General features: G+C 37.0%; 1 protein-coding gene across 1 annotated transcript in view; it reads right to left on the reverse strand.

Annotated features, from left to right (window-relative positions):
* The window catches only part of ARHGAP42 (Rho GTPase activating protein 42), a gene marked incomplete at its 5' end in the record, with an annotated part of 199,365 nt that overhangs the window by 102,455 nt on the left and 69,727 nt on the right, over positions 1–27,183 (reverse strand). Inside the window, 1 exon segment of the mRNA XM_019632832.1 lies at positions 10,206–10,277. Within this exon segment, the coding sequence (XP_019488377.1) occupies positions 10,206–10,277 (72 nt within the window).

The following is a 27,183-nucleotide window of genomic DNA, read 5'->3' on the forward strand; positions in this document are numbered from 1 at the left end:
TTAAAATTTTTAAACCATTTGAAAATGTAAAAACCACTCCTAGTTCATGGGCCACACAAAAGCAGGCAGCTGGCTGGATTTGGCCTGCAGTTTGCCTGTCCTGGTCAATACTGATACTTTTTTTTAATGTTGTAGCAACCAGGCACCCTGGGGCTACATGTTGTTTTCACTGCTAAATTTTAACAAGAAAAATGAAAAACTGAAGTTGTTTAAAGAAAAACAAGAGTTTGGTAAGTTTAAACAATGTCATAGTAAGAATGACTAAATGTCACAAAGATGTTCAACAAATGAAGATGCTTCCTGACACATACTGACCTTGGTGACTTTGACATTGGGTGCTCCAAACATTTTTTTTTTTTGGTGGATTAGACATAAAAATGTATGTATTTTAGATGTAACAAAATGTTTTAGTTAATTTTATAGGGAAAGTAGTCTGAAGTTTTTCATGATTTAGTTTTTAAAATTCTATGTTTCTTCCTAAATACTGATTCTTTATAAGGTTTCCACTTACTTTAATGTGTATTACAATGTCTTAATTTAAATTTGATACACATAAAATATAGGTGAGGGCAATAGGAACATCCTAATAAAACACCATTAAAATTTAAATGTTGGCATAATTAATTTGCAACAACCTCAAAGAATAAATTATAAGGTGCAAGAATTAGTATTCTATAAAAATGATTTGGAAAATCCTTCCTCTTTCTTCTTTCCTCTATCACCTAGATAATAAACTGATATTTTTGAGTGTTTTCTCAACAAACAAGTAACTATTACAGTATGGCGTATTCAGTGACAGTAGCCATTTTATCAGAGCTCCACGATTAACATTAAATGATGTGCATTACAAGCCCACCTATTCCTGAGGCTTGACATGTACTCCCACATTTTGTATCTGCAACTTGCTTTGAATGCCAAAACTATAAATGTGAAATAAAATGTTTCCAACTTTATTGTGCTTTTGTTAGAGTTTTCCACAGAAGTCAATATGAAGTCTCCTAAGTATTACAGAACATTTCTAAACACTCAAATTTGAAAAACAGAAATCACTGATAGATTCCCAACCACTACAAGGACCAATTGAAAGGCAGTAACCTTGAACAAAGAAGGTGTTAGTAAAAATAGCAATGTGTATAGCAGTGCTCAGTGCCCAAGTACATATCATGGAAAGCATTTAGAAGTATAAACTATCATGTAGCCAATTCTCAGTAGGGCAGCCAGTAGATGTGGTAGAGGAAAGAATGTGTCTACCAACAGAATCACCAGCTCTCGAATCAAGGAAACCCCCTTGTTTCCTAGAGAAGATACAAAGTTCACACGGGAAATTTTGTTCTGTGGACATGCTCCAAGTGGAGCTCCTGAATTCCTTGCTGTTGTCCCTATTGAAAGAGACGTAGAAAATTTTCATCTGTTAATTGGAGTATTTCCTTTTACCAGGTTGACTGTAAGTAACTGCTTAGAGCTCGCGTCCCAAGCCAACTTTTAAGCAATGCGCCACTCGGCCGGCCCCCCACAACCTATATTTTTACAAAAGATCCTTACACTAATTTTTTAGGTCAAATATACAGTTTTTAAAAGATTGATGCAATTTATAATGCCATACATAAATAGTAACTGATAAAATGCAGTGTAATCTCACTGTTGTCATTGATGAAATCAATACTGAGAGATCTTGAGAGTGAAACCTTCCTATAGTATTGGTCTTCAGACATCAACATAAGAATAATTAGGAGGAAAAACAGTGATAATCTTACCTACAATTTATTATAACCAAGTTAGAACATAAGAGTGTATCCTCCTGAGCACAGAGCAGTCATTTAGTCAAGTTATAATAACCTATATATGTATGTAAGCAGACATATATATTGAACACATTAAATTGACCTGAATTATTTGGCAGAATGGCTTTTGGGTTATGTCCCTATCTAGAATTCTAACTCTATGGGAGGCTCGGGTTTTCCTATGATAGGCAAGCTCTAAAATGGACATAAAAACATGATACCTCAGCAACTTTTGAAATACGAAGAGAAACTGAGTGGTGCCACCTGTCAAGTGCAGAGACTACCAGAGTGGGGTGGCAATAGGGTCAAATAGGGTGATAGTCACCTCACAGGGATGGTGTGAGGATGGTGATAACACATCATAAACCACAAAAAAAGGGTTTAAATGTGCATGATGGAGGCAGGTGTGGCATGGTCCCAAAATTACTGATTTAGGTGTCAGCAGGCTTGGATTTGAGTCCCAACCAGAGCACATGAGCACCTCTGGGTTGTTAGCAATGCTACTTGATCTTTCTGGGTCTCAGCCTAGTCATCTGAAAATGATACTTCCTACTTTCTAAGACTGTTATAAGTAATAGTGGTCCACAAACTGTAGAGTGTTATTAATTATAAGTAATGGCCATCAAAGGCCCTTTTGCTTTGTAGTCCTGTGAACCACACTTTATCAATATTTAACAGTCAACTCAGATCTGCCCCTCTCTGTCCACGAAACAAAATAAACCAAACTAACCTACATGAAAAATGGCCTGAGTTTTACTGCAATACTTCAGTTAATACTGACTAAAAAAGTATATACTAGCAATAATTATTATTAATTACAAAATAAAAGCAATTATCATCTTAGCGCTTACTATGTGGAAGGAATTATGCTAAGCAACTTACATGAAATGTCAAATTACGCTATTATAGCAATCCTATAAAGATGGTTCTATTATTTTCTTCATCTTTCAGATGGGGAAACTAAGGCTTTAAAGAGGTAATTAATTTACCCAAGATCACATTTCCTATAAGTATTAAGTGCCAGGGGGTTTTTTTGTTTGTTTTTTGTTTTTGATTTTTGATTGGGGAATTGGGGTAGAGGAACAGTGTTGAGGAATTGGGGAAGGGGACCAGCCAAGTTGTTGTTCTTCAGTCTTCATTGTGGAGGGCGCCAGTCGCCATCTGGCTTCCCGTCGGCAGCTCGTGGCCTCTAAGCTCAAGGTACTGTGTTCAATCTTAGTTGCAGGTGGGCATAGTCACCATCCCATGTGGGAGTCGAATCAGCAGCCTTGTTATTAAGAGCCCAGACTCTATCCACTGAGCCATCCGAGCGGCAGCTCAGCTCAAGGTGCCAAGTTCAGACTTAGTTGCAGGCAGGCGTAACCCACCATCTAACATGCAATCTTGTTGTTACACCAGCTGAGCCATCCTGCCACCTGTTGGCAGCTCAACGACAACTCAGCTCGGGCTCAGCGTCATTGGCCCATGTGGGAATCGAACTGGTGGCCCTGTTGCTCAGTGCTTGCACTCTTAAGCTAACTCTTAACCAACTGAGCCACTCGGCTAGCCCTTAAGTGCCAGGTTTTGATCTCAAGTTTGTATAACTTTGTAGAATTTGCTGTTAAATAAGACACTATCTTGCTCTCCAAATGAGCTAACCAGCCAATTTTCCTTCTTTGAGAATAAAATAAAAAAGGAATTAGCACCAAACATCTGGTGGTGCTACTAAGGAACTATATAGGCTTTATCTCATTTCCGCTTAAAATCTGACTTTACTCCTTACTAGTCACATGACCAGAGCCCATCTACATAGCTAGTCCATACTTCAGTTTCTTTATGTATAAAATGAGTTTAACAATTTTCTTATCTAACATGTTGGTTGTGAAGATTAAATGAGTTTACATTTAAAGTGCTTAGGGCAGTACTTGTTTAAGTATTATAAAGGGTAATATTATTGTTAAAAAAAAAGACCAAATAACAAAATTTATAATTCTACACCCCTATTTAACATAATAGGTTTTACTGACAAGAGGTACAATAAAGGGAATTACGAGTAGTTTCAAAATAACTATTAAATGGTTTATAGTTTGCCCAGAGAATTCAGTCCCAAATAGTTCTCACCAGAGAACATCTGTTCAGGAGACAGACACTCAGTGGCCACCAGCAGGACATGAAAAACGAATCCTGACTATTCTCTGTAGGACCTATTGGCAACAGGAGGAAAAGTAAGGCAACTAAATCCATACTCTGACCTTATAAACCATGTTTTTTTGGGGTTGTTCTCATCATGAATCCAAGGTATTATCCATTAAATTAGATGAAAAACTCAGTTCAGTGTCAAAAACTTGATAATTTGGAATAAGTAAAGCATCTGTAATCCTAGATTCTGTAAGCCACTTGGACTATTTGAGGCAACAAATTACAGTGCAGCCATTTTTCACATGAAGGAAGGCTACGGCTATAACAGGAATTAATCATGACAATTCTCCAGACTTCTTTCTTTTAGATGCTAAATGCTAAAATAATTACATGGTAAGGGATGTTTAAAAATAAACAAATGTTCAGAGACAGAACCAAACTCTACTATAGACAGAACAAAGGGACAAGAATTATCACGTTCCATTAGAGTCTTCAATATGAAATCAGTGTAAAGAAAACCAAGTTGTATTTTGAAATAACTAATATTATATTGTTCATTTTTGTATTAAAACCACAGAGGAATGTTCATATGATTTCTATCAAGGTCTAATTAAAAATGAAAACCAGTCTTGAAAACATTTCCCATAGAAATAAAAATGTATCTTGTAACTTTTATGGGCAGTATTTCTCAAGTCTCTTCATCTCTAATGAAATCAGACAATGTTAAGTGCCTACTGTGTGCTGGGAATTTTTAAATCAAGGGAAAATATATTAATATATAACTACACTTGATTCAAAGTGGACAAATTTGGACATATTTGAAACATTTTTATAAATAAGATATTTCACATTAAATTATTTGTTTGCTAAAGGTAAAGAAAATAAAATCTCATAAAGAGTATTCTAAAGTGCAGCCTGGAGGAGCTGAAAGACTGCTGCTGTGGATTAAAAAGGGGTTCTATAACAAATCTGACCGTAAGTAACCTTAGAGAGCGATCTGATCATAAATACCTCACTGGGCAGGTCATGGTGGGTAGACACGCCCCAGCCTATAAAAAGGTTATTTTTGTCTTAAGAAAGCCCTGTCCATTTTTTTGGACATCTAGGTTAACACACTTTTGAAAAGCTTCTTTTTCAGACTCCTCCAAAGTGTAACCGCCCTCAAGATAGCACATAATCTTGTGAACTATCCTGTAATCCAATCATAGAGATTTCCCTGCCTTGTTTTCTCCCATATCTATGTGATCTTCCTTATATTCCCGCAATTCCAAATGTATAAAAGAAACTGCAGACTGTCATTCTGGGGAGCATGTGAGATCTTGCTTCCCAGCATGTCATCAGTTTGGCTCAAATAGACGCATATAAAAATTCTTTATAGGTTTGGACATTCTTACATCAACACTGTCTGAGGAATTGCACTCTAGCCCTCACTGCGCCATCCCTCGGTCTGTTTATATGTGGAAAATGAGTCCCTGGCCTTCTGAAAGTCAGTTCCATCTCTTAAAATATCTAATAGTCCAGTATACATACATACATACACACATACACACACACACACACTCTCTCTCTCTCTCTCTCTCTCTCTCTCTCTCTCTCTCTCTCTCTCTCTCTCTCCCCCACAATGTATTTGTCTTTGATCGGGAAATCAGATATGGAGTTTTACCTACATTTTGGAGTCAGTTTATGTAGGAACAAGTGTGGAAAGTGCAGACATGACTTACAACGGATTCTCTCTGGGGACAAGTAGGAGATTTCCAATATAATCAATGAAGTGTAATTGTCAATTAATATAAAATCGTGGAAACAAGTTATAATTCATCTTGCTCTATAATAATGCTGTTCTCTGTATATTCATATTTTGGAAATTCTAGTTGGCATTAATCATTCTGAATACCTACTTCCACTCATGTCTAGAATTTAAATCGGCAGTATATCAGGAGACAAATTAAAGAAACCAAACATTCAATTCTACACTCTGACACATGTAATATGCCAGGCCTGCAACACAATTCTATGTTGCATATACATTAGGCAAAGAACCTTTAAATAAATAATACATTCCTGACAACTGTTTATAGATAAATCTTCTAATGTTTAAAAGCAGGACCCATCTCCTCTGCCCTTGAGTTCAAGGACCCCATCATTAACCTTTCCTAATGCCTCTCACAGATGCACGGTGCCTTTTTCCCCACAACTGTAACTCACGCGGCTTCCCTTTGCACAGCCAAGTATCAGGTGTCTCAAAGTTCCATAGAGTACACTACATAGGAAATGTTTGTGGTCCATAGACTTTATCCACTCCAGTTAAATAGGATCATCTGCTTTTGAGGAGAGGGCCGATTTGACTCAGCATTTTCCACTTGGACCAGCCTAAGGGGGCTGCTGACTGCAGTGGAAGATTCTACACTTAATAGACACGCCTGCCTTCCAGCTGGCTCATTGGCCTAAACAGGCTCCTGGGAAACCTGCACTATAAAGACTGAAAAGCAGCAGTGTCATTTGTACAATTTACTTTATTTACCATGTAAGAAAATACCTAAGTAAAACAGGGAGTAAAGCAATAGAAAATATGATCCCCTTCAAGGAATTTTATTCCTATCAAGATGTTTCTGCAATAACAAAAGAAAACTGACCCATATGTATATTTTAGAAGAGAATGCCTGTTTTTTATGCACTTTACTGAACAAGAATGACTTAGAATCTTAGAAACAATTTAGTACTATGAGCATCAGGCAAATAAAATACACAGAATCATCACCACCAAAATCCCAAGTGCAATAATCTTTATGCTGAAGATTTCATTTGAATTCATTTGGCCACAATTAAACCTCTCAATGAGCAGGCCAAGGCATAGTATACTGCGGTATGCTCTTAGTTGGTCTGTCCAGCAATTGAGATGTTTAAAAAATAAAATGAATAGGTATGATTGCTCTTGCTACTACAACTGTAGCTAATCTAAACCTTCAAATAAGAATAATCCACACACAAGTGAAAAATTACGATTTAGATGGGCCAGAAAACTTTGAATCTCCTGTACTAGAGAAATACTTTTTCACAAAGCTCTTTAATTTTACAAAAAATATCTTTTTTTTTTTTTTTAAGATTTTATTGGGGAATTGGTGGAGGGCACTGTGGTAGGGAATTGGGGAAGGGGAACATTGTATTTTTCCAGGACCTATCAGCTACGAGTCAGTTGTTGTCCTTCAATCTTAGTTGTCAAGGGTGCAAGCTCAGCTCCATGTCCAGTTGCCACTTTTCAATCTAGTTGTGGGGGGTGGGGCAAGGGGGGCAGCTCTATGCGGGAGTCGAACCGGCAACCTTGTTGTTAAGAGCACGTGCTCTCACCAGCTGAGCCATCCGGCCTCCCCCTGGAAGCTCAGCTCAGGCGCAGCTCACTGGCCCATGTGGGAATCAAACCGGCTACCCTGTTGCTCAGAGCTCGCACTCTAACCAGCCAGCCCCACAAAATCATCTTTAATGAAGTGAAATATTGTAACCAAGGCTGTGAAGTAAAATAGTGTGATTTCAGCTCCACCGTCTGTCTTCTCAGCTCTGTGATCTGGTGCCACTCATGCATCATTTTCCTCATAGTAAAGCAGGTGTAACACCTGTACTCCTCTCACAGGATGCTTTAAGGATTTAATTAGGTCACAGATGTAATAGTGAAAACCCCTACAATATTGATGTCAAGAAAGATCAGTTATTTTCATTCTTGAAAAGCCTCCTCCTTGCTCTGGGATAACACACTCTTTTTTTTTTTTTTTTTTTAGCTGAGCCATCCTGCCATCTGTTGGCAGCTCAGCGGCAGCTCAGCTCGGGCCGGGAATCGAACCGCTGTTGCTCAGAGCTCAAACTCTTGGGATAACACACTCTTGTTTTTTGCTTCCTTCTTCTGCTCCTTCCTTTAGTCTCCTTACCTGTCTTGTTTTTCTCTCCCCAAACATTAAATGTTGAGAGTTCTCAGGTTCTATGGGACCTAGATTCTCTTCTCACTCCATTCTTTCCCAGCAGGGTCTAATCTACTCTGCCAGAATTTTCATTACCACCCAGAGAACAACAATCTCCAAAGGTGTACTTCTAATTCAGATCTGATTACACACCTGCCAACTCAACATCTCCACTTGGATGTTTTGGAAGAACCTGAAATTCATTATTTCTAAAAGCCAAACTCACATCTTTGCCAACAAACATAAATTGTTGCCTATAGCACAAAGTGGCTCCAAAACCACCCAATTATGCAACCTAGAACCCAGGGAATCATCTCTGTAATGTCCTGTTCCTCACTTCGCAGTATTAAACCCATTTCCTACCTCTTTTCATTCTACCTCTGGAATACACCCCTTTGTCTCCACAGCCATTATCACCTTCTGAATCAAAAGCCATGATCCTATAGCTCCCAGACTGGTTTTCCTGCAAGCAGCCTCACCTCCTCCGATCCATGCACGACATGCAACTAGAGCGATGTTTTAAAAAAGCAAATATAATATCACTCCTCTACCTACAACTTTTCTTTGGCTTATCGGTGCCCTTAGAATAAGGAATAAAATACTGTAAACCATCAATAAACTTGAACATGTTCTCTGTCTCCACAGTCCTCTATATTCCAAACACATGAGATCTTTTTCCTTTAAAATGCTGGGTTCTTTCCTTCTTCAAGGCCTTTATTCACCCTCACTCTGTTCCTTCTTTAGAAATGTATGGAACGTTCTTTACTGGCCACCCCTCTATCCCAATATCTAGCTATTTCTTTCTCATCATGTATTTCTCTGCTTCACCAATACCTCCTCCGGGAGGTCTTTCCTGGTTCTCAGGGCAAAGCCAGTTCTATTAATTATACTCTCTCGAAGCACCCTGGCACGTTTTGCATCAAAATTCTCAGTGCATTTGTACTTACTTTGCTGTCTGTTTTCCACAGAAGATAATAAGGGACAAACGTGCAGGAAGCATGCCTGTTTTATTTATAGTTGTATCCTTTAATCTTAAACACCATGATTGCCACAAGTAGGCCAGTCATGACACTGATAAATATTTGCTGACTTAAACATGAAGATGGTTCTGGCTTAGTCCCTGACTTAATAATTGCTCATAATTGATGGAGAAATGTACATAAAACTAATTCAAGGCAGAGTGTGATAGCTTGGTATATGAAATAAGCATAAGGACTACTTGATTCTGTGAAAAGAAACACAGCATCAATTATGGAAGCGGAATGAACGTATGAGGAAATGACTATAGAAGGAAGGCTTCTTTTCGGTGGGAGATAAGCCATGGAGAGCGAGCAAGACTTCAACAAATGAAGCATAAGAAATATTCCAGGGAGAAGGAAAAGTCGGGGCAAAGCCATGGATAGAGTCAGGGTATAGACAGAGACTGGTGAGCAGACAATTGTGCCTGATGAGGGAGGTATACTGAAAGGCAGAAAATGGCCACACTGGGAAAAGCTTTCATCACCAGCATTACACTCTCTCTCTCCAGGGGAAGCAATGAAGGTTTCGCCACTGAAGAATGGTAATCACAGAGGGGAAAATGGCGTGAACAGATTAGGATGGGAATGTGGAGACCAAGGAGTAAGCTATTTTCAATATTTCAGACAGAAGAGAGGGAAGAAAGGAAGGAGAATAATTCTACAGAATGGATAACACTACTCAAATGGGGGTGGGGTCTGCTACTGACTGAATGGAAAACCAAAACAGAAAGGATGGAAGATGATGAGTTCTGATTTGGAAATCCTCAATTTTTTGTGCTTACATAACGCTGTGCAGGTAGTTAAAATGTAGATCTAAGAAAGAGGGTCAAGTAAATTTCTGAAAATATTAGGCTCATGGAAAATTTAATTGGTATGTAATCAATTAAACATTACTGCAAAGGCTTGACAAACACTCTCTAAGGTTTTTCCACAAACACATGTTTTTATTAATAATGTAAAAATGCAAAAATAAAAGTTCTAATTACTGCCTAAATTTTCAATATTCCCTGTGCCTAATTTTGATTTTAAAGGTGTTAGAAACAAAGTTCATAATTTTACCATAATTTCACACCCTTGAAAATAGTTAACTTCCTACAATTGTTGGGATGGGAGGAGCTCACTTATAATAGCATGCTGACTTTTTCTCTATTCAGTAGAAGAATAATATCTTTTATGTTTAAAAGAATTCCAGTCTTTGTAATAGGCTCTGTGCAAAAGTTAAAAATGACGTGCAGAATTTTTTAAAAGGTCATTCTAATTTCAAAAATGTTAACATCTGAAATTATGTCATCTTTAATTATCAAGAGAATATCTGGAGAATAATAAAATGTAACACTTACTTTTGCTGCACCTATCTGTTCTTTTCGAAATTTCTCAAGTGGCGCAATTAACACATCATTAGCGTTTTGAATCTGAAATGAAAAATGGAAATACATTATATTCTGCATAATTTCATGCAAATATTGAAAAAAGATGGCTCCTTTATTCACCTTATTTAAATAAACAGCTTTTGTTCTCTTGTTTGCTTCTGTAAATGAAATAAAAATACCTCACATATTGTAGTCTTTTTCTACTTTATAATTAAGCTGTTCTCACAAATTATGTCACTTGATCCTAACAATAATGTGAATAATCTGAAAACAAGTACATATGGTAAGATCTTAGTTAGAATAAGAAATGTAACTATTCAAAGATATAACTAAGAAATAGCATATCAGATATTAAATTTACAAATACTTTTAATTATGCTGTTTTGATGTAGTCAGTTCAAGCATCATTTTAAAATTGAACTATATAAAAGCTCTTCCATTTTGTCTCTAGAATATTGTAATTCTACAGCTGCAAAATAAAATTGGCTCATTTTTTCCCCTATTTAATTAGGACCCTTACATTTGGGATTTGTTTTAATGTTCTCATATTTCCAGATCTACTAAAATAGTATGTGATTTCTTTTCAATGAATAGTATCTTAGCCCCAAACTCCAAACTGGGATTTACTTACAACTTTAAAACACATGAATCTTTTAATAGATCTGTAAAAATATGTGAGAGGGTTCTAGGTATGGGACCAGGGGCCGGTTGTAAGGCGACAAACATTTCTAAGGGTAACATTATGCTGGAAGGAAATTTTTGTTTAAAAAATCCTTTAGAAATAATTAAAATTAAACGTAGGATCTTAAATTTTCTCAACACAAAAATAAATGGTAATTATGTGACAGGATGCAGGTGTGAGACAATGCCATGGTGGTAATCATTTTGGTGGTAATGGTGGTAATAATGTATAAATCAACACACTGTACACCTTAAACTTATACAACGTCATATGTCAATCACATCTCAATAAAGTTTGAGGGAAAAAATTAGGCCCAATTAACAAAATTTATAATTTATTCTAACACTGTGATAACATGATCAATATATAATTAGCAAATGCTAAAATGAAGGAAAAGCTATGTTTAAAATATATTATTCTATTTTAAAATAGGCTAAATGCTATATATAGAAGCTCCTTATATTATTTTACAACTTCTCTGTAAGTCTGAAACTACATCAAAATTTTAATAAAGGATTTTACTTTCACTTATTTTCACTAGTTATTCTCTAGTCAATTTCTATTTCTTCAATCCCATCATCTAAATGCACAGATATAGTATATACAAAAATTGAAACTAGAGTGTTAATGCCTTTCATGATTCAGTCCTTCTCTGACTAGCAGAAAAATGAGATGACAGATCTTAAAAAGAGGACCCCAAATCTTGTTATGTGAAAACCTACGAGGTAGATCAATATTCACAATTCTTTCTAAGACACTAAGGGGTCTGGATTCCTATGACATCCACCACCTAGTTCCCATTTGTGAGCTCAGGCAGACTTCCCACCAGATACATTGTGCAGGCCTCTTACTTAGGCACGATTGGAAACAGTAGCAAACTAGCTCGCTTTTCATTCTCACTCTCTAAATCCTCTTTGCCCTCACAAAAGCCCCAAAACACCTAAACACACACATAAATATCCAGACTTTACAGACATAATAAATAGCTGATGCTGCCTTTAAAGTTAAATTTACATAAGGGGAAAGACCATGTCAGGGACACTTCAGTGGAATTTGGAAAAATAGCAAAAATAAAGGCTAACATTTACTGAATGTTTATGCTGCAAACAAGCATGATCTAATGTATTTAAAGTTGGTGAACTTCACAGGGAGAGATTTCTCCTGTGGTGAACATCCCAACAATGAGGCTGAACAAGATGGTGTGCAGTACAGCGCTTAATATGTGGATTTAAAATAAAAAGTACCTGGGTTTAAACTGGGTTCTGTGGCGTACAAGCTGCTCTTTAACCATGCTGAGCAACAGCTGCACAATCTACCCAACAACTTGGTTTACATACAGTAAGTGCTCAAAACCTATAGTTGCTAATATTTCCAAATACACATAGATAATGAATCTCATTCTGTGTTTAACTACTTAATACACTTCTATATCTGAATCTACTGTATTGCTCTTTGAAGTGTATCTATGCGCACATGACGAGGAGGTATGTTCCCATAAAAGTTCCCAAAACAGACACCCTGGACTCTCCCACATGTAATCACTAAGTATTTATACACGTGCCAAGCACACTGCTGAGATCTATGGAGAAGAGAAGAAATTAAGGCATGGGCTATCACCTTCCAGAAAGTTAATGTCTACTTGGGAATGGGGGGAATGTGTTTATTTAACAAGTATTTGAAGCTTGTAATACACTGGTCAAAATTTCAGAAAAAGTGAAACGACAAAACTGAACACAGTGAGAATAGTTACATGATAAACTATGCTGAATGCCTTAAAAAGACATTAGGATTCTGACAACAGGAAAGATCCATGAGAACTAAATGGGTCAACGTAGTATTTGGACTGTGGATATGAATTGGATGCACCGAAGAGAAAACGTACTCTAGGAAAAGAGAGCACCATGAATAAAGGCGAGAGGGTAGAACAGGGCATGGCAATGTGGGGAGGGGAAGCGGAGTGCACAAAAAGAGCATTTACTGAGCTCTCATTAAGAGTCATTCATGATTGTGAGTATATTGACCATGTTATAGGTCCTCATTTCACTTTTTAAAAATGGGGTTAGCAGAGTGAATGTGAAGCATATTGAACAGCTCTGGCACATAGACTCCATAGAATAATATATTACTATTACTGTTATTACTATTAATATTCTTATTATTAACTGATACAAACATTATCTAATTGGAGAAAAGAGTATCCATTATTGGTAGGAAACTCAACTGGAATAAGTAAGGAAAAGCTGAATTACACCCATAATCTAGGCAAAGCAGCCTGAACATGGAGTGACTATTGGCTTGTCAACAAAACAGAAGATTTTATTTACTCTTACAAAAGCTTGCTCTAGGAAGACAGCAATATGTGGGATATTTTGAAAAGGAAGACATAAAGGCAAAATATGCCAGATGAATTGGCAGATGGGTAGCAGGGAATTGCAGAGACAGCTTTTTGGGAAAACATAAAAAAGGACCCAGAAGGAGAGGAATCAAAAGTGGCGAGTTTTTTGCCTCAGGCACCAGAACTTTGGCATCACATTAAGAACCAGGGTAAAAGAGAGTCGAGGGAGTACGTTTGGTGGAGAAGGGTGGAAAACAATGAATTTCACTTTGGAACTATTAACGTTTGATGGCATGGGAAGATTCAAAGAACTATTTTGGCAGAATATCCCACCTCAAAATGGTAGAACCAATTAATATGAATGAAATGTTTTTTACTGGGATGGGAAGGATTAGGAAAAGGAGTGGATAGGCGGATCCACATACTAAGGCATTGGCACCCCCATTCATATGCAATAGTTTAAATTTTTGTCAAAACCCTTATGTTGCTGTTATCTAAATATGACCTGGGAATAAAACAAAACCTGAGGAGATGTGATCATTAACAAGTATTATTTCCTATCTCTATGTCTTCATTTTCTCTTTTGTTTTTGTATTTGCTCAATTTTTGCTCTTTCTTCTCCCTACTCTCATTCTATTAATGTGAAACTAAAAGCATTAGATAATAATAATAACAATAATAATAATAATAACAATAACAACAGTAATAAAGTTCTAGAGGTAATAAACAGAAAAAATGAGGAAGAGGGAGCAAAACATCCAAGAGTGACAGATAACAATACATAAGATCTATTGAGGGTTTACTATGTACCAAGTACTATGCAACGCTCTTTATAATATCAAGATTAAAGTCAATTTTATATTAGTAATGATGTTCTAAATCTAAAATTCATCTGGAATGTATTGAGAATGTGAGTGTTTAAGTTAGCTCCAGTTCCATTTGAATCTTGGCACCAAAACCGCTAAGACTCAGTGTCTTCATCCCTGTACCTCTTAAGGTTTTTATAAAAATTAAAGAACTATGTATATTGTATTTTACAAGTAACAAGCATAGATTTGGCATATGGCAGACATTCAATAAATGTTTGCTTCTTCACAGAATTCACAATGTCTACTGTGTTCAGAATTATTGTTAAGCACGCTTAGAATTTCCCAAGATCATTTAAAATGTGGTTACTGAAAGGTAGAAAATGAAATCCAAAATCATTTAACAGAACAGTATCTATCTAGAGTACCCATCTACAGTAGTAGATAACCAGGAACCTAATTTTTCCATAAAACACTATAACACATGGATGGATTTACATCTGAAACATGACATTCTGTTTGTGTGCAGTCAATGGACTGCTGTTCACAATATGTGAATCTAAATTCAAGGGATCAAAATGCAAATGCCAACACTCAAAGGGCACAAAGTGGATTTATAACCCCATGTGGCTGCTTCTGAACCCCATATTTGCATATTCCCCAGGGAACACATGCCTTCCATCCCCACACACTGGTCAATCACATGGATGGAAAATTCTTCAATTCTGAAGTCATCCAAGTGTGAAGTAAAGAAGGTGTTTAAAAATTTGGTAAGTTTAAAGGGTTACTGTTGCTACTGCATAATACAGGGTATACAAAATGATGGAAAACAATTTAAAAATGTGAATCAGGGTTACCTCTGGTGACCTAACTTTTACAAGGTTTAAAACAATTCTAGAAAAATGCATTTTTGGCTCATATGGAACTCTTTCTCCCCAGATTTACCCAAGAGGCTTGACGAAACTCCTTCCAGAAAGTAATACTGGGGGTGGGGGTGGAGTGGGGTGGGGGGAATCAAGTCACTCAGTTCAGGAGATTCAAGATCCCATAATATTTGTGGAATGTGTTACTTTGCATGACCTTACTAAGAGGCTTTAGGAAATATACAAAGGCAATTTTAGTATTATTCTCCCTGGGTATTGATCATAGAAGTTCTTGAAAAAGTCTTATTTCAGTAATTAAGGCACAATTGCTTATAAACTATTTTATAATTCTTAACCATTACCCACACCTCAGGCTTAAACAACTTATCTTTATAGGTATTGGTCTATTTTAAAATCCAAAAATAATTACCAACTATTTCACTTATTTTCTGTAGCAAAGAAGCAAAAATCTAATATTGGATAGTGGTTTACAATACCGTGTTACCTGGTAAACACACTTTAACTGTGGGTGTGTTACATTAAGCCAGACAATTAAGTTTCCTGTCACTTTTCTTTTGCTATTTCAAGTGGTTCTAATAAACAACCACAAGGGAGTGCTCATAAGTCACTCAAAAGTAATGGCTAGAAATGTTTGTATGTGGTTAGATGAATGATTCTCCAAACACGTTTGGGTTTTTCTTTTTTTTCCTGTAAGTACACGTGAATTATAATTTTCTATAGACCACGTATTTTCAAGTGCTACACTATAGGAATTTCCAATGCTTGCTTTCACTGCTGAGAACCTTACAATAACGTGTTTGTCCAACAAAGCGAGTAGCAATGGACTACAAGAAATCTGAAAAGTAATTCTCCTTACATTTTTAAATTCTCTCCCCTCTCCATGGGTTGGATCCAGTATAGGTGCCGGTCACAGATCATCATTAATCAATGATTAGCGTCCCATTATCCTGCAACTTATTCAATAGCATCAGGATGTAAGATTACAATTCTTTTACCTCAACCTTTCAAATAAAAGACTCAAAGTTTTGAAAAGAAGACTTAATGATATTCTGCAGTGCTATCTAAAGCAACTGTTTGAGAAGGCTACAATAGACTACACAATTTACAGATATAAAACTCAGATGGTGTACAGTTCATTGCTAAAATAATTTCTGGTTGAAATGCCTATGTAGCCCATCCACACAAGTGGAAAGATCACAAAGATATATAATAATGAGTGGATTGAACATCATCAATGCAAAAGATACCTACAAACAGTCTCTGAGGTAAGAACAGATTATCTTCTCATTGGTTTTCGCGGCTGGGAAAATCAGATGAAAATCCTAATTTGGGGATTACAGACAAGTAATCTCTCCCCTACCTTGTTCCAACCCCTGTCCTGTTCCTGTCTCCCAAATAGCCTCCCAGGATGAAGCTCCTGCAAGTGGTTTAGGAATACACTGAGGCTCATTCCTAGATACTGGCCAAGTTTAATGTCCACAGCTGTGCAACAGACAGTGTGTCTCTAGGTCATAAACCCAGTTCTTCTAAACTAGAACTCAAAAGCAAACACTCACATAACTGTGGAGATGAACATACGACCAAAACCGACATATAATAAAGTCATTCATATAATAAAGTCAAAGACTAAGTACATTTTATTTTCATATCCTGTAATATGAGCAAATTACTCTAAAAACCATGTCTTTATCTTTAAAAAGTGCTATGTAAGGTTATCTGGGTGCCACAGTAATCCATTTAATTTCTACTTGAATGTCACTTGCTCCCTTTCTATTGAGTAGTTCAGTTCTACTTATTAAGCCAGTATTCCATTATGAACCCACCCCAGTGGACCTCATTTGTTCAGATCCAACTCTTACTTAAAGTTAATATTACTTTCATCTTTTCTTTACCATAACCAGTAGTAATACTTTTCTTGTAAGACTGTACAAGGAAAATAAATGTAAGTGTTTGAAGAATGGCGCTATATGGATCCCCTCTATTTCAGAAGATAAGCAGAGGTAGTACACTCTCTAGGAGAGGACCCTCGTTTGTATGCAACTCTTGGTTTATACCCTGACAACTGTGCAATGTTAAGTTACTCAAACTCACCAAGCCTCAGTTTTCCCTTCCGTATAATGAAGACGATAATATGCCTTTCTCTCATAGCCTGTTTATAAAGATTAGATTTTATATTTTGTGTATAATGATCACAAGAGTTTATGCATATAAAGTTGTACTGGCCTCCTATTAAATTCATTCTTTTGATCAGGCCAACTGTAATGCATATATCATTTTTTAAAAAATGACCTACAAAGTTGCTACTGGAGTTATACAATGTGAGAGTGAAATCTCACCAGCAAATACTGGCTGGGAAGGCTTCTTAAATGGAACAGAGTGGTTACCAGGGCCAACAGCAAGCAGTCCTCTGCTTCTAGAGCTTATGACCATCCTACTATAACTCTAATTAAACTTGACTACTTTTTAAATAAAACCATCTGTACTCATATGACGAGGGAGTAGAAAAGCATTCATCCAAGTAGGAATTGACCATTTTCACAGAATCTGGCTGAGAAAGTGGAGGACAGGGGTACACTGCAAAATTGCCTGTAATCCACCATGATCTCATAATGTCATAACTCTAGGTTGCAGCAAATGAAATTCTCTGAATACTGTTATTTGGACCAGAAAGGTAAGTTATTTATCTTAGCTTTGTTGTTCTTAAACTACTTTTGCTTTATTCCTTCCTACCTAGCAATCTCTAATGGGAGGTTAAACCGAGAATATTTTTAAAGCATTCAAGCATTGGGGAAAACATTTGTAAACACCAGGTATCAACATAACATATTAACTCCTCACAAACTTGTGTTTTATTGCCATCCTGACTATTACTTGTTCATTTGTACTCTAAAATAATGAAGGCTTAAAAAAATCAGCAGGAAAAAAAAGGTCAAACTGCTTTTCAGCTATAAATAACAAGATATGTAAAAGGTCAAATTAGAATTGACACCTTAAAAGCTACTGAAATTACTCGCTCCCAACATCCTGCACATACATTCCTGTAATAAATACTTTTCTATCAATTTTGACCAAAATTATACATTTAGCAAAGCACTTTCATAGAATATATGGCTGCATTACCTCAAAGGTCATGCAAAGATGTTGAATTTAAAACTACCTTTGAGAACACAGGCTCCAGAAGATATAATAAATGCTACAACCTCAGTTGTTTCAACAGATTAATTAATCACCTCTGCATTTTGCAGATACTGGTGAGGCTACTACTTCAGCCAGTCCTCTACCTTTGGACATACTCAGGAAATCCCATCTCTGCTGAAACTGTGTACGTCTGGTGGCTGTGCTACTAGGTTCCAATAATGGGCTCATGTTTGTTAACACTATAGGAGATGGCCAGATTTTCCCATAACACAGCTGTCCCGTGTATATCAATGTCCTTATAGCGATGAAAACATACCTCCCTTCCCTCTCCCCCGCCTTAAAAATCAGAAACACTGTATATCCTGAGCGGAGCCAATTATGGCCTTTAGATTTTTTTTCCAGGTTCTATCTCTTAGCTTAGAGGGATCAAAGTGGCTTAATGTATGAGGGCAGGAGGAAGGAGTCTCAACAAATTGATAATTTATGTAATTCAATGCTTATCTCCCCCTCCCTTTAAATTCTATTTTTTCTTGCTAATATTCTTCCACCCTTCTTGGTATTCAGTACGAAGAATATATTTGGAGAGAGAAATGAAAATCACTCATCTGTTTTAAATTCTTCATTTGTGAATTTAAGCAAACATCTAATAGTCTTGGCAAGTTTATAAAAGAACTGAAAATACATTAAATTCCCAGAGTCAGTCATTTTACAGCCATTACATTTTAGTAGCTGAATGTTAATGTATTTTAATCATAATTGCTCAATATTTACGTAATGCAGATTATTAAAGCCTTAAGAAAGATTTAAGCTGTCCCAATATGTATGCAATTTCTTCAATTGCTAATTGCAGTTTTACAATAATGGGGACAGGATGGAAGGAAAGAGAAAGAGAGGGGAGAGGGGAGAAGAGAGGAAGAAATTATGCAGGATAGACATGCATATAAAAACAAAGTAGAGATGGACCTAATATAAGGAGTGACTGAGAAGGATTACAAAGATAGGTTGGGGGGTCGTGGTGTGCTGGGGCAGGCCCATAGAGGCTGGAAACCACAGTGCACATGTCTTCCCAGCCTGAATTCAGTGACCTTGGATGGAGATCAGCTGAGGTGGGAGTATTCACGGAAATGAACAAGCATTACAAATCAGGGATGGAGGGAGAGGCCCACCACCACCCCCACCACCCCTAACCCCCAGTGCTTGCTGGCAGCTAACTTTTTACTAGCACATCACTGCTTAAAACTAAACATGTATTTGGAAGACACCAATATTAAATTACAAACAATGACAGAGCGCTAACTATACAAGATTTCTTTTATCTAGTTATTAAAGCATCTCTTTTAAACATGTATCTGTGGGCTTATAACATTTCTAATTTAGTATGTCTTTTCCAATACCCAAACGATTAAACTCCTTTCTACTTCTTTACACTGAAACTTATTTTTACACAAAGCAGGACTGTTGGATTTCTGGGCTTCTACAGCAACGCCTTGAACAAACTTCTACTATAGCACGGATGCCAAATAGTTTTAGCTTCACAAGTCTACCTGAGTGATAGCAGGTTTCTGTGGCGCTGGGTTGAGAATTCAGAAGCTGATTTTGATATTAAAGGAATGATCACAGAATGCCGGCTATAAACATCTCTTGCTAACAAGAGTGACAGTAGTCATGCTGCCTATTATCTATTTATATATCGATCTTTCCAGCTCTATAAAGGTAGAGATAATGTCTTATTGATTTTTTTAATAGTCATTGCCTAACAAAGTGCCTTGCATTAGTAGAAACTCAACATACCATTGCTAAAATTGATGAATAAAGTTATTTCTGATACCTATAATAGGTACCTGTAATGAGTTACTATAGCAAATACTGTTCCTCTTATTACTGAGGATGGCAACCTACCTATAGAAAACTAAGTATTTTTGAAAATAAGGAAAGTTTTTCTATAGCATGTACTCTGATATAACGTATTTCCCCATGTATAAGACGCACCTTAATTTTGGGGCCTGAAATTTGAAAAAAAAAGTATTACATAAAGTTACTGAAGTTTTATTCATCATAAAATTCATACAACTCCTCATCACTTGCGGGAAATGCAAGTAAAAAAATCTACAACCACTGTATAAGACGCACCCAGTTTTCAGACCCCAAATTTTTCAAAAAAGGTTGCATCTTATACATGGGGAAATATGGTATGTGGTATAACATAGGTAGCAATCTATCCATCTATCTATCCATCTACCTATCTATCTATCTATCTGGGGCGCAATCTGAAGCTAAGCTCACTGATATCTTTAGAAAAGATTCAGTCACAAAAAAAACAATTAATTTACAATTCTTATATTCACACAAAGTTCTTTACTTATAAATTGGTTTTGGAAAAATATGTATATACTACTGTACTTCAAGTCAAAACTTCACAGAGGACTGACCATATCATACAAATAGCCAGTGAAATGGAAAGAGCAGTGACCCCTCAAAAGTAAGAGACACCAATAAGCTTCCATCTTCTCCCTAACTCCTTTTGTTTTTAGGTTCATTTCACTACTAGGCTGAGCTGAAAACTCAAAAAATGAAAAAAATGATATGGTTCTGTTAGATTTTAGGTGGAAACCATGAAAGGGTATCAGAATAAGTTATAGAGTAACAGGCCTGAAATCATGAAGAAGAAAAGCAAACCAAGGTCAGTCCCATCAGGTAAGTGGGAAAATGGATTCTAGAGTGGTACACAGACACAATCACTGAACACGTACTACCATGGGCCAAGATAGTTCTTCTGCAATACTTACAACAGCTGTATGAAGAAGGTACTATTATTATTCCTATTTTTCAGATAAGGAAAGGAGGGCCAAAAAGGCTAACTCATTTGCCCAAGACCACAAAGAGTTAATAGATGGTAGAGTCACATGAACTCAGGCAGCCTGACTCTGGAGTCTGCATTCCTAACCGCTCTACTATACCACATTACACCACTCCCGGATAATAAAAAAACACTGCAGGACCAAAAACAGACTTATTTTGCACCCAAATAAAGTTATGAAACGTAAGTATAGCTATCATTAAAAAAAGAAAAAGCAAAAGCAAAAAGTAAGTTGTAGCTAAAGTGATGAGATATTTTTTTAAATTTTCTGATTTCTAAACCTTGAAACGAAGATATTATTTTCCGTATTACAAATCTCTTTTGAAAAGTGATATGCGCTTTTTATTGCATCTCCAGTTTCACTATTGTGCTGATGCCATGTTTATATGTGTGATAAAAAGTCAAGCTGAGTTGAGTAATAATGATTTCTCTTGACTTATAAAATGCTTAGTTGTAATAATGGAATGGTGAGGTAAGAATCGGCATGGACACAGAGAAGACTGGGAAGAGATTACTGTAATTATTTCTTAAAACAGGAGCATTTTTCCCAAATAATTCTACCCAATTAAAGTTTGGGAAATGAGAAAAAAGTGGTATTCTTTCTAAAACATAACCATAGTAGTACTGTTTTTCCTAGTTCTTTCCCTGGTACAACATTTACTTGGGCTGTTTATATCTCACATTATCTCGATATAAACAAACACAGGAAACAATGTAATTGGAACTTGTACAGTTAAAAAAAAACAGTACTGGAAGCTAACACACACACACACACACACACACACACACACACATGCGCGCGCGCGCGTAGTGTATCTTCCCTATAAACTACCCATGTAGTGGCTGCTTAATATGAATATTTTAAGGACACTGGGGGCTAGGGGAAGAGAAAATAATCTTTTGAAATAAATAATCCCTTATTGAATAAACCAACAAATTGAATCACGGTGCTGTTAAAAATAAAACCAGGAAAAACTTATTAAAAGAGAAAACTTCAGATCTTTAATATGGAATTACAGAAGTCCATGGGTACCCAAAAGTTACCCAAGTCCTACAATTTAGCAAACAAAACATATGATTTATTTTGCAAAGATTTTCTTTTAAACTCTCCCAGGAATCTGAGTGCAGGCTCTTAGTCATAGCTAAGAATTACTTCCCAAATAAGTTCCATATGTTATAACTCTTGTCCCTGGTCTTTTCCAAAGCCAGGTCTGCTCATAAACTATAGGCCAGTTTTCCACCCTATACAGCTGTCAAAAGCTTTTCTTACCCAGTGAAGTAAAAGAACTTCCTTCAACCCTTTCTGTGAGGATTTATATCATGTGAAATATGAGTGATATGTCAATACTAGAGAAATTCTCTTTAGAACACATGAAAACATAAAAAACAGTACACTTATCTTTATCTATGAAAAAGCATGTCCCAACAGAAAATACAATCATTTAATAAATCATTAACATCTGACCTCTTTTGGTCTTACCATCATGCCATGGCTTAAATTATTTTCAGTTCACAGCCCTGGCTAAAAGGATGTTTAATATTCTTCCCCAGAAAATAAAAGCTTGGAAACTCCTTTCCTCCTGACGGCAGCAGACAGCCTGAGGCACTCAGACTTTGGCGCATCCATGATGCGTACAATCTGATATGGTGCCAAGCAGTAATGTTCTCCGATGGGACACCTCAGTCATCCTATATAATTATGAAAAGGTATGGAGAAACAATCTCTCTTTTTTTTTCTTCCTCTTAAAAAATATAGAGATACTATATTTAGTGGAAAAGAAAAGTTAGCTCCGCAGATGCACAAATGCCCAATGTACACAATCAGGAAGACTTGCTGCTTGTGCAACCCTACTTCCTATCCCCACATTACCCAATGGCCTTTCGATCTAATCTGCCTTTGACAATCCGCTTGCAGATAAAAGAGGCAAAGACAGAGTCGACTAACTTACATGTCAAGATCAAACTCTACACCCCATCCATGGGTAACCTAATGTAGTTTCATGCTTCAAATAGTAGGTGAAGTGATGGCTTACAAATATTGTCTCCAGCTCAGACATTTCTGCTAAACTCCCTGTAAGGAAGCCAAGCATTTGTGCCATTCCCACAGGCACCTCAAAAACACACCTTCAAGACAGGTCCCAGCCTGCTCCAGTCTCTCAATGTGTCTCCTTCCGCTCAGTGAATGACACCAAATTTAGCCAACTGCCCCATCATCCTAGACTACAGTCTCTTCATCTTCCAAAAACAATTCATGATCTCTCCACTGCCTTAGCATACATCTCATCAAATCTTCCCAGGATACATCTCTCAGCACCCAGTTTCACAACAAATCCATATTTAATTTTTCACACCGCTGCCAGAATGGTCTCCAAAAAAAGATTAGGTCATTTCCCAGCTTTTATCATCTCTCACAACCTTCAATATAAAAGCCCCTTCCTGGGCCGGCCAAGTGGCTCAATTGGGTAAGAGCTCACTCAAGAGTTTGAGCTCTGAGCAACAGTGGTTAGATTACCGGCCCGAGCTGAGCAGCAGCTGAGCTGCCAACAGGTGGCAGGACGGCTCAGCTTAAAAAAATAAAAATAAAATAAAAGCCCCTTCCTGAGCCCAGTATCCCAAGATCCTTAATGAAGGGGCCCCTCCCTACTTCCCCCTAACCGTTTCTGCTGCCACACCCATGTGGGGAGTCTTCTCTTTCACTATATAACATGACTTATAAACCCTAGGTCACACTGTGACCATTCCCATAGCTTTCCTTACCTGATTCACATGTTTCATTCCCTATCTAAATGTCTCTTACCTGTCCTTTAAACCTCAGCCCAAGTGTCACTTTCCCTAATATTCCCAGTGCAAGTTTTAAAGGGCCTTCTTCAAACTCCCACAGGACTATGATCACACCATTATCATAGCAGATCACAAAACTATGCAGGCCATACAATGTGCCAACCTGTCACTCCAACCAAGAGATGGGTATTTCTGAGGAAACAAAAATGCCTCCAGATTTTACTTTTGTATCTCTCCAGGGCTTAGAGCAGAATCTGAGGCAAATAGTTACAAGGCAAAAAACATTTCTTGACCCAAGCTGTAAGTGGGGTTGGGTGAGTAAGTTGGGAAAGGAATTGGAAGAAACGTTAGAGAATAAAAAATGCCCAAATCAAACTGAAATAAAATGGACAATGGTGGACTTTGCACTCATACAAACTAAATGTCATTTTCCTATTCATATACCGTTTTCAGTCTCAAACAGTAGTCCATTCATTCATGTACTAATTGAGTGTGAAGTGTTCTGAAACCACTAAGGAAGAGAAAAACCGAAGTATATGGATTTTAATATTAAGACTTCCCCCAACCTTTGTCTCTTTTGGAGAAAGCGAGGATTTTAACAGATAATGAATGTAGACCACCTTCTAATTGGGCATGCCAGATTACAGATTTTCACTATACGTGCAAAGAAAAGGTTAACGATGTCACTCAATTTTCATTTCTTTTAAAAGGTGAATGGATCAGATTAATTTCTGGAACTTATTATGATTCTTTATCAACTCTAGTTACCATTTTGCAAAATGAATCTTAAATAAGCACTGGGGATAGGGTAGGGAAAATAGGCAAGTTAAGTGCTATTTGGCAAAACAACTTACCCCTAGATATTTATTGGGGATGAATCAGCAACAGGCTGCTGTCTTATCACTGGAAGATGCCTTGCTACCCTGTGCCAAGACTTCAATTAGGTTTATAAACACTCTTGAGAGAATGAGGCATCAGAAACACAGCTTCTCATGGTCTTTGAGCTCACTAGACAGGAAGCATACTATCTACATTACTAAGGTACTACATTACATTACTGTATTACAACTAGAGTATGTGGGCGAAAACAAGGGCAAACCTAGGTCAAACTGTAAAGTGGATAAAATTTGTTTTCAGAAACTTCTACCTCTTCAGTTACTCCTAAGCCTTTGTTTGACCTTTGTAGTTACTGGTTTTTTGGGTTTTCGTTTTTTTTTTTTTCTAGTGTGTTTATTCAGGCCGTGCACCACCATCCCCATTTGTCTCCCATTAGATGCCCTCACCAAGGACTATGATCCCAGGGACCATGAATCCTCAATACGTCCAATCATTACCACAGTCTTTGCCCTTCGATATTAGTTTTATGGTTTCTTTCATGAAGACCTTTCTCATGTTTCCTAACAACTAGTAAATGTGATTTACTAACAAGTACTAACCTGCTCCGTGCACTCTGAAAGCTACCTGCCCTTGGGACCCATAAAACAGTATGACAATCCAAAAGCGTATGGGGGCCTCAGTGCCATGAATGGTCCAGTGACAGAGAGAACTGACTGGTGAGAAAATAGTTGCCTACGATATCTACATATGTGGCAAAATGTGACTAGGTTCTTGCCCAAATTAATGACAACTTTATTGTAGCCCGGCTTCATATCAAGATAACATAATAATGCTTTCATTCTTGGTTTACATATAGATAGTGAATATAGGATTAATAGGTACATATCCAATGAAGGATACATAGGCTATTTCTCAAAACTTTTTCAGATAAAAATTTTAAATGAATCACAAATGAATTGCTTATAAACCAAACCTAGAAGTTTCCAATGATTTCGTTTACAGTACTTCAGCCTTCAGCTGTAATTCATGATTTAATGCCTATAACTCAAATGGTAGTCAAGCAAATATGTATTGTGGCATACAAAGGCCCTGCTCTGATGGTGCTATTATAATTCAGAAAGACAGTCGGAGAAGCAAAAAATAAACAAGATAATATTAGATAATGATAAGGGCCATGAAGAAAACAAAATGAGTTGATGTGACAAAAAAAAGATGGCAGCTGGGATGCTAACTTAAACTGGCTGGTAAGCAAAGGGCTCGCTGAAAAGGCATCCTGGCACTGAGGCGTGAATAACAAGAACGCCTCACCACCACCCCGAACGACTGTCAAAGATCTGGACAAGTTTCAGGCACAAAGAACAGCAAATGCAAACATGCTAACACAGAAGCATGCCTGGCATCTCGATGGAAGGACAAGAAGGCCAGCATGACTAAAGCATAACGAAGGCAAACAGATTAAAGCAGCGTCCAAAGGCCTTGAAATACATGGTATGGAATTTAGATTTTATTCCGTTAGCTATCATAGAAATACAGAATGTGATAATGACAAGGGAATGCAAATTGTATTACAAATAAACTTCACATTTGCACTACATGCCATTACTTACTATTCATAACAGTGTTGTACCTCTTGAGGTTTTTAAAGCCACTGTCACTGCTAAGAATGGCAAAATCTACTGGGAGTTGAGGGGAAGTTCTGCCCCTAAGTTGAACTCAACTGCTGCACAAACCAAAAAGCAACAACAAAAAGAACTATGGAAAAACCCTTTGGTATTAACTGCCAAGAACTTCCTATCAAACCCAAATACTCATAGTTTTTATCTAGGACTCTGCACAGACAAGAGCTTACCAGGTTGAAGTAACCACTTTCTAGGGTGAAAGGAAGAGAATTTTTGTATCTGAATAAACCATTCAATGTCATCTATTTATAAAGTAAATGCATACACAAAAATGTATACGTCTTGATTTGTTGAGACTATTTCATGGCATATCTACAAGTTGAACCTATCTTTCACCAGACAAAGTTAAACTAAGTGGAAAATCATCTAGAGTCAAGGGGCAGCGCTGAGATAATTATACCTAATATTGTCCCTTCTAGAAGTAAGGAGATTGACGCCAAAGAGGTTAAAATTGGCCAAATATGTAATAGCAGAACCAACACTAAGAACCAGCACTATGCCTTGTACCTAGCTGAGTTAAACTGAGCTCATGTTTCTCCTCACTCAGGGATCACCTATTAACAATTTAACAAAAATTTGGGGAAAATTTAAACACTCTTCTACATTATCAAGAAGTAATTAGGAACCTCATCAGAGATACTGGGTTGTCGGAAAAGTCATGACGTATTTTTCTTTTTTTCGTTGCAAAAATGCATCATGACTTTTCCAACAACCCAATAGATAGCTTTATACAAATTCTACCACAAAAAAATATTACAATCCTAAAAGATGAATGCCTCAGCTACCCTTACTTAAAATAAATTCCCCACCCCCCTTTTTTTTAAAACCTTCCAAGGGATAGTATATGAAGGGAGGAAGGTCAAATTTTCTCTTCTTAAAATGTTCTAAAATCAACTTATATAGTAAAAGACGTTTCAAAAAATTAGCATCAAATACTAAACGCTTATTA

Source organism: Hipposideros armiger, unplaced genomic scaffold (genome assembly GCF_001890085.2).
Source record: "Hipposideros armiger isolate ML-2016 unplaced genomic scaffold, ASM189008v1 scaffold_1184, whole genome shotgun sequence".
Classification (NCBI taxonomy): Eukaryota; Metazoa; Chordata; class Mammalia; order Chiroptera; family Hipposideridae; genus Hipposideros; species Hipposideros armiger.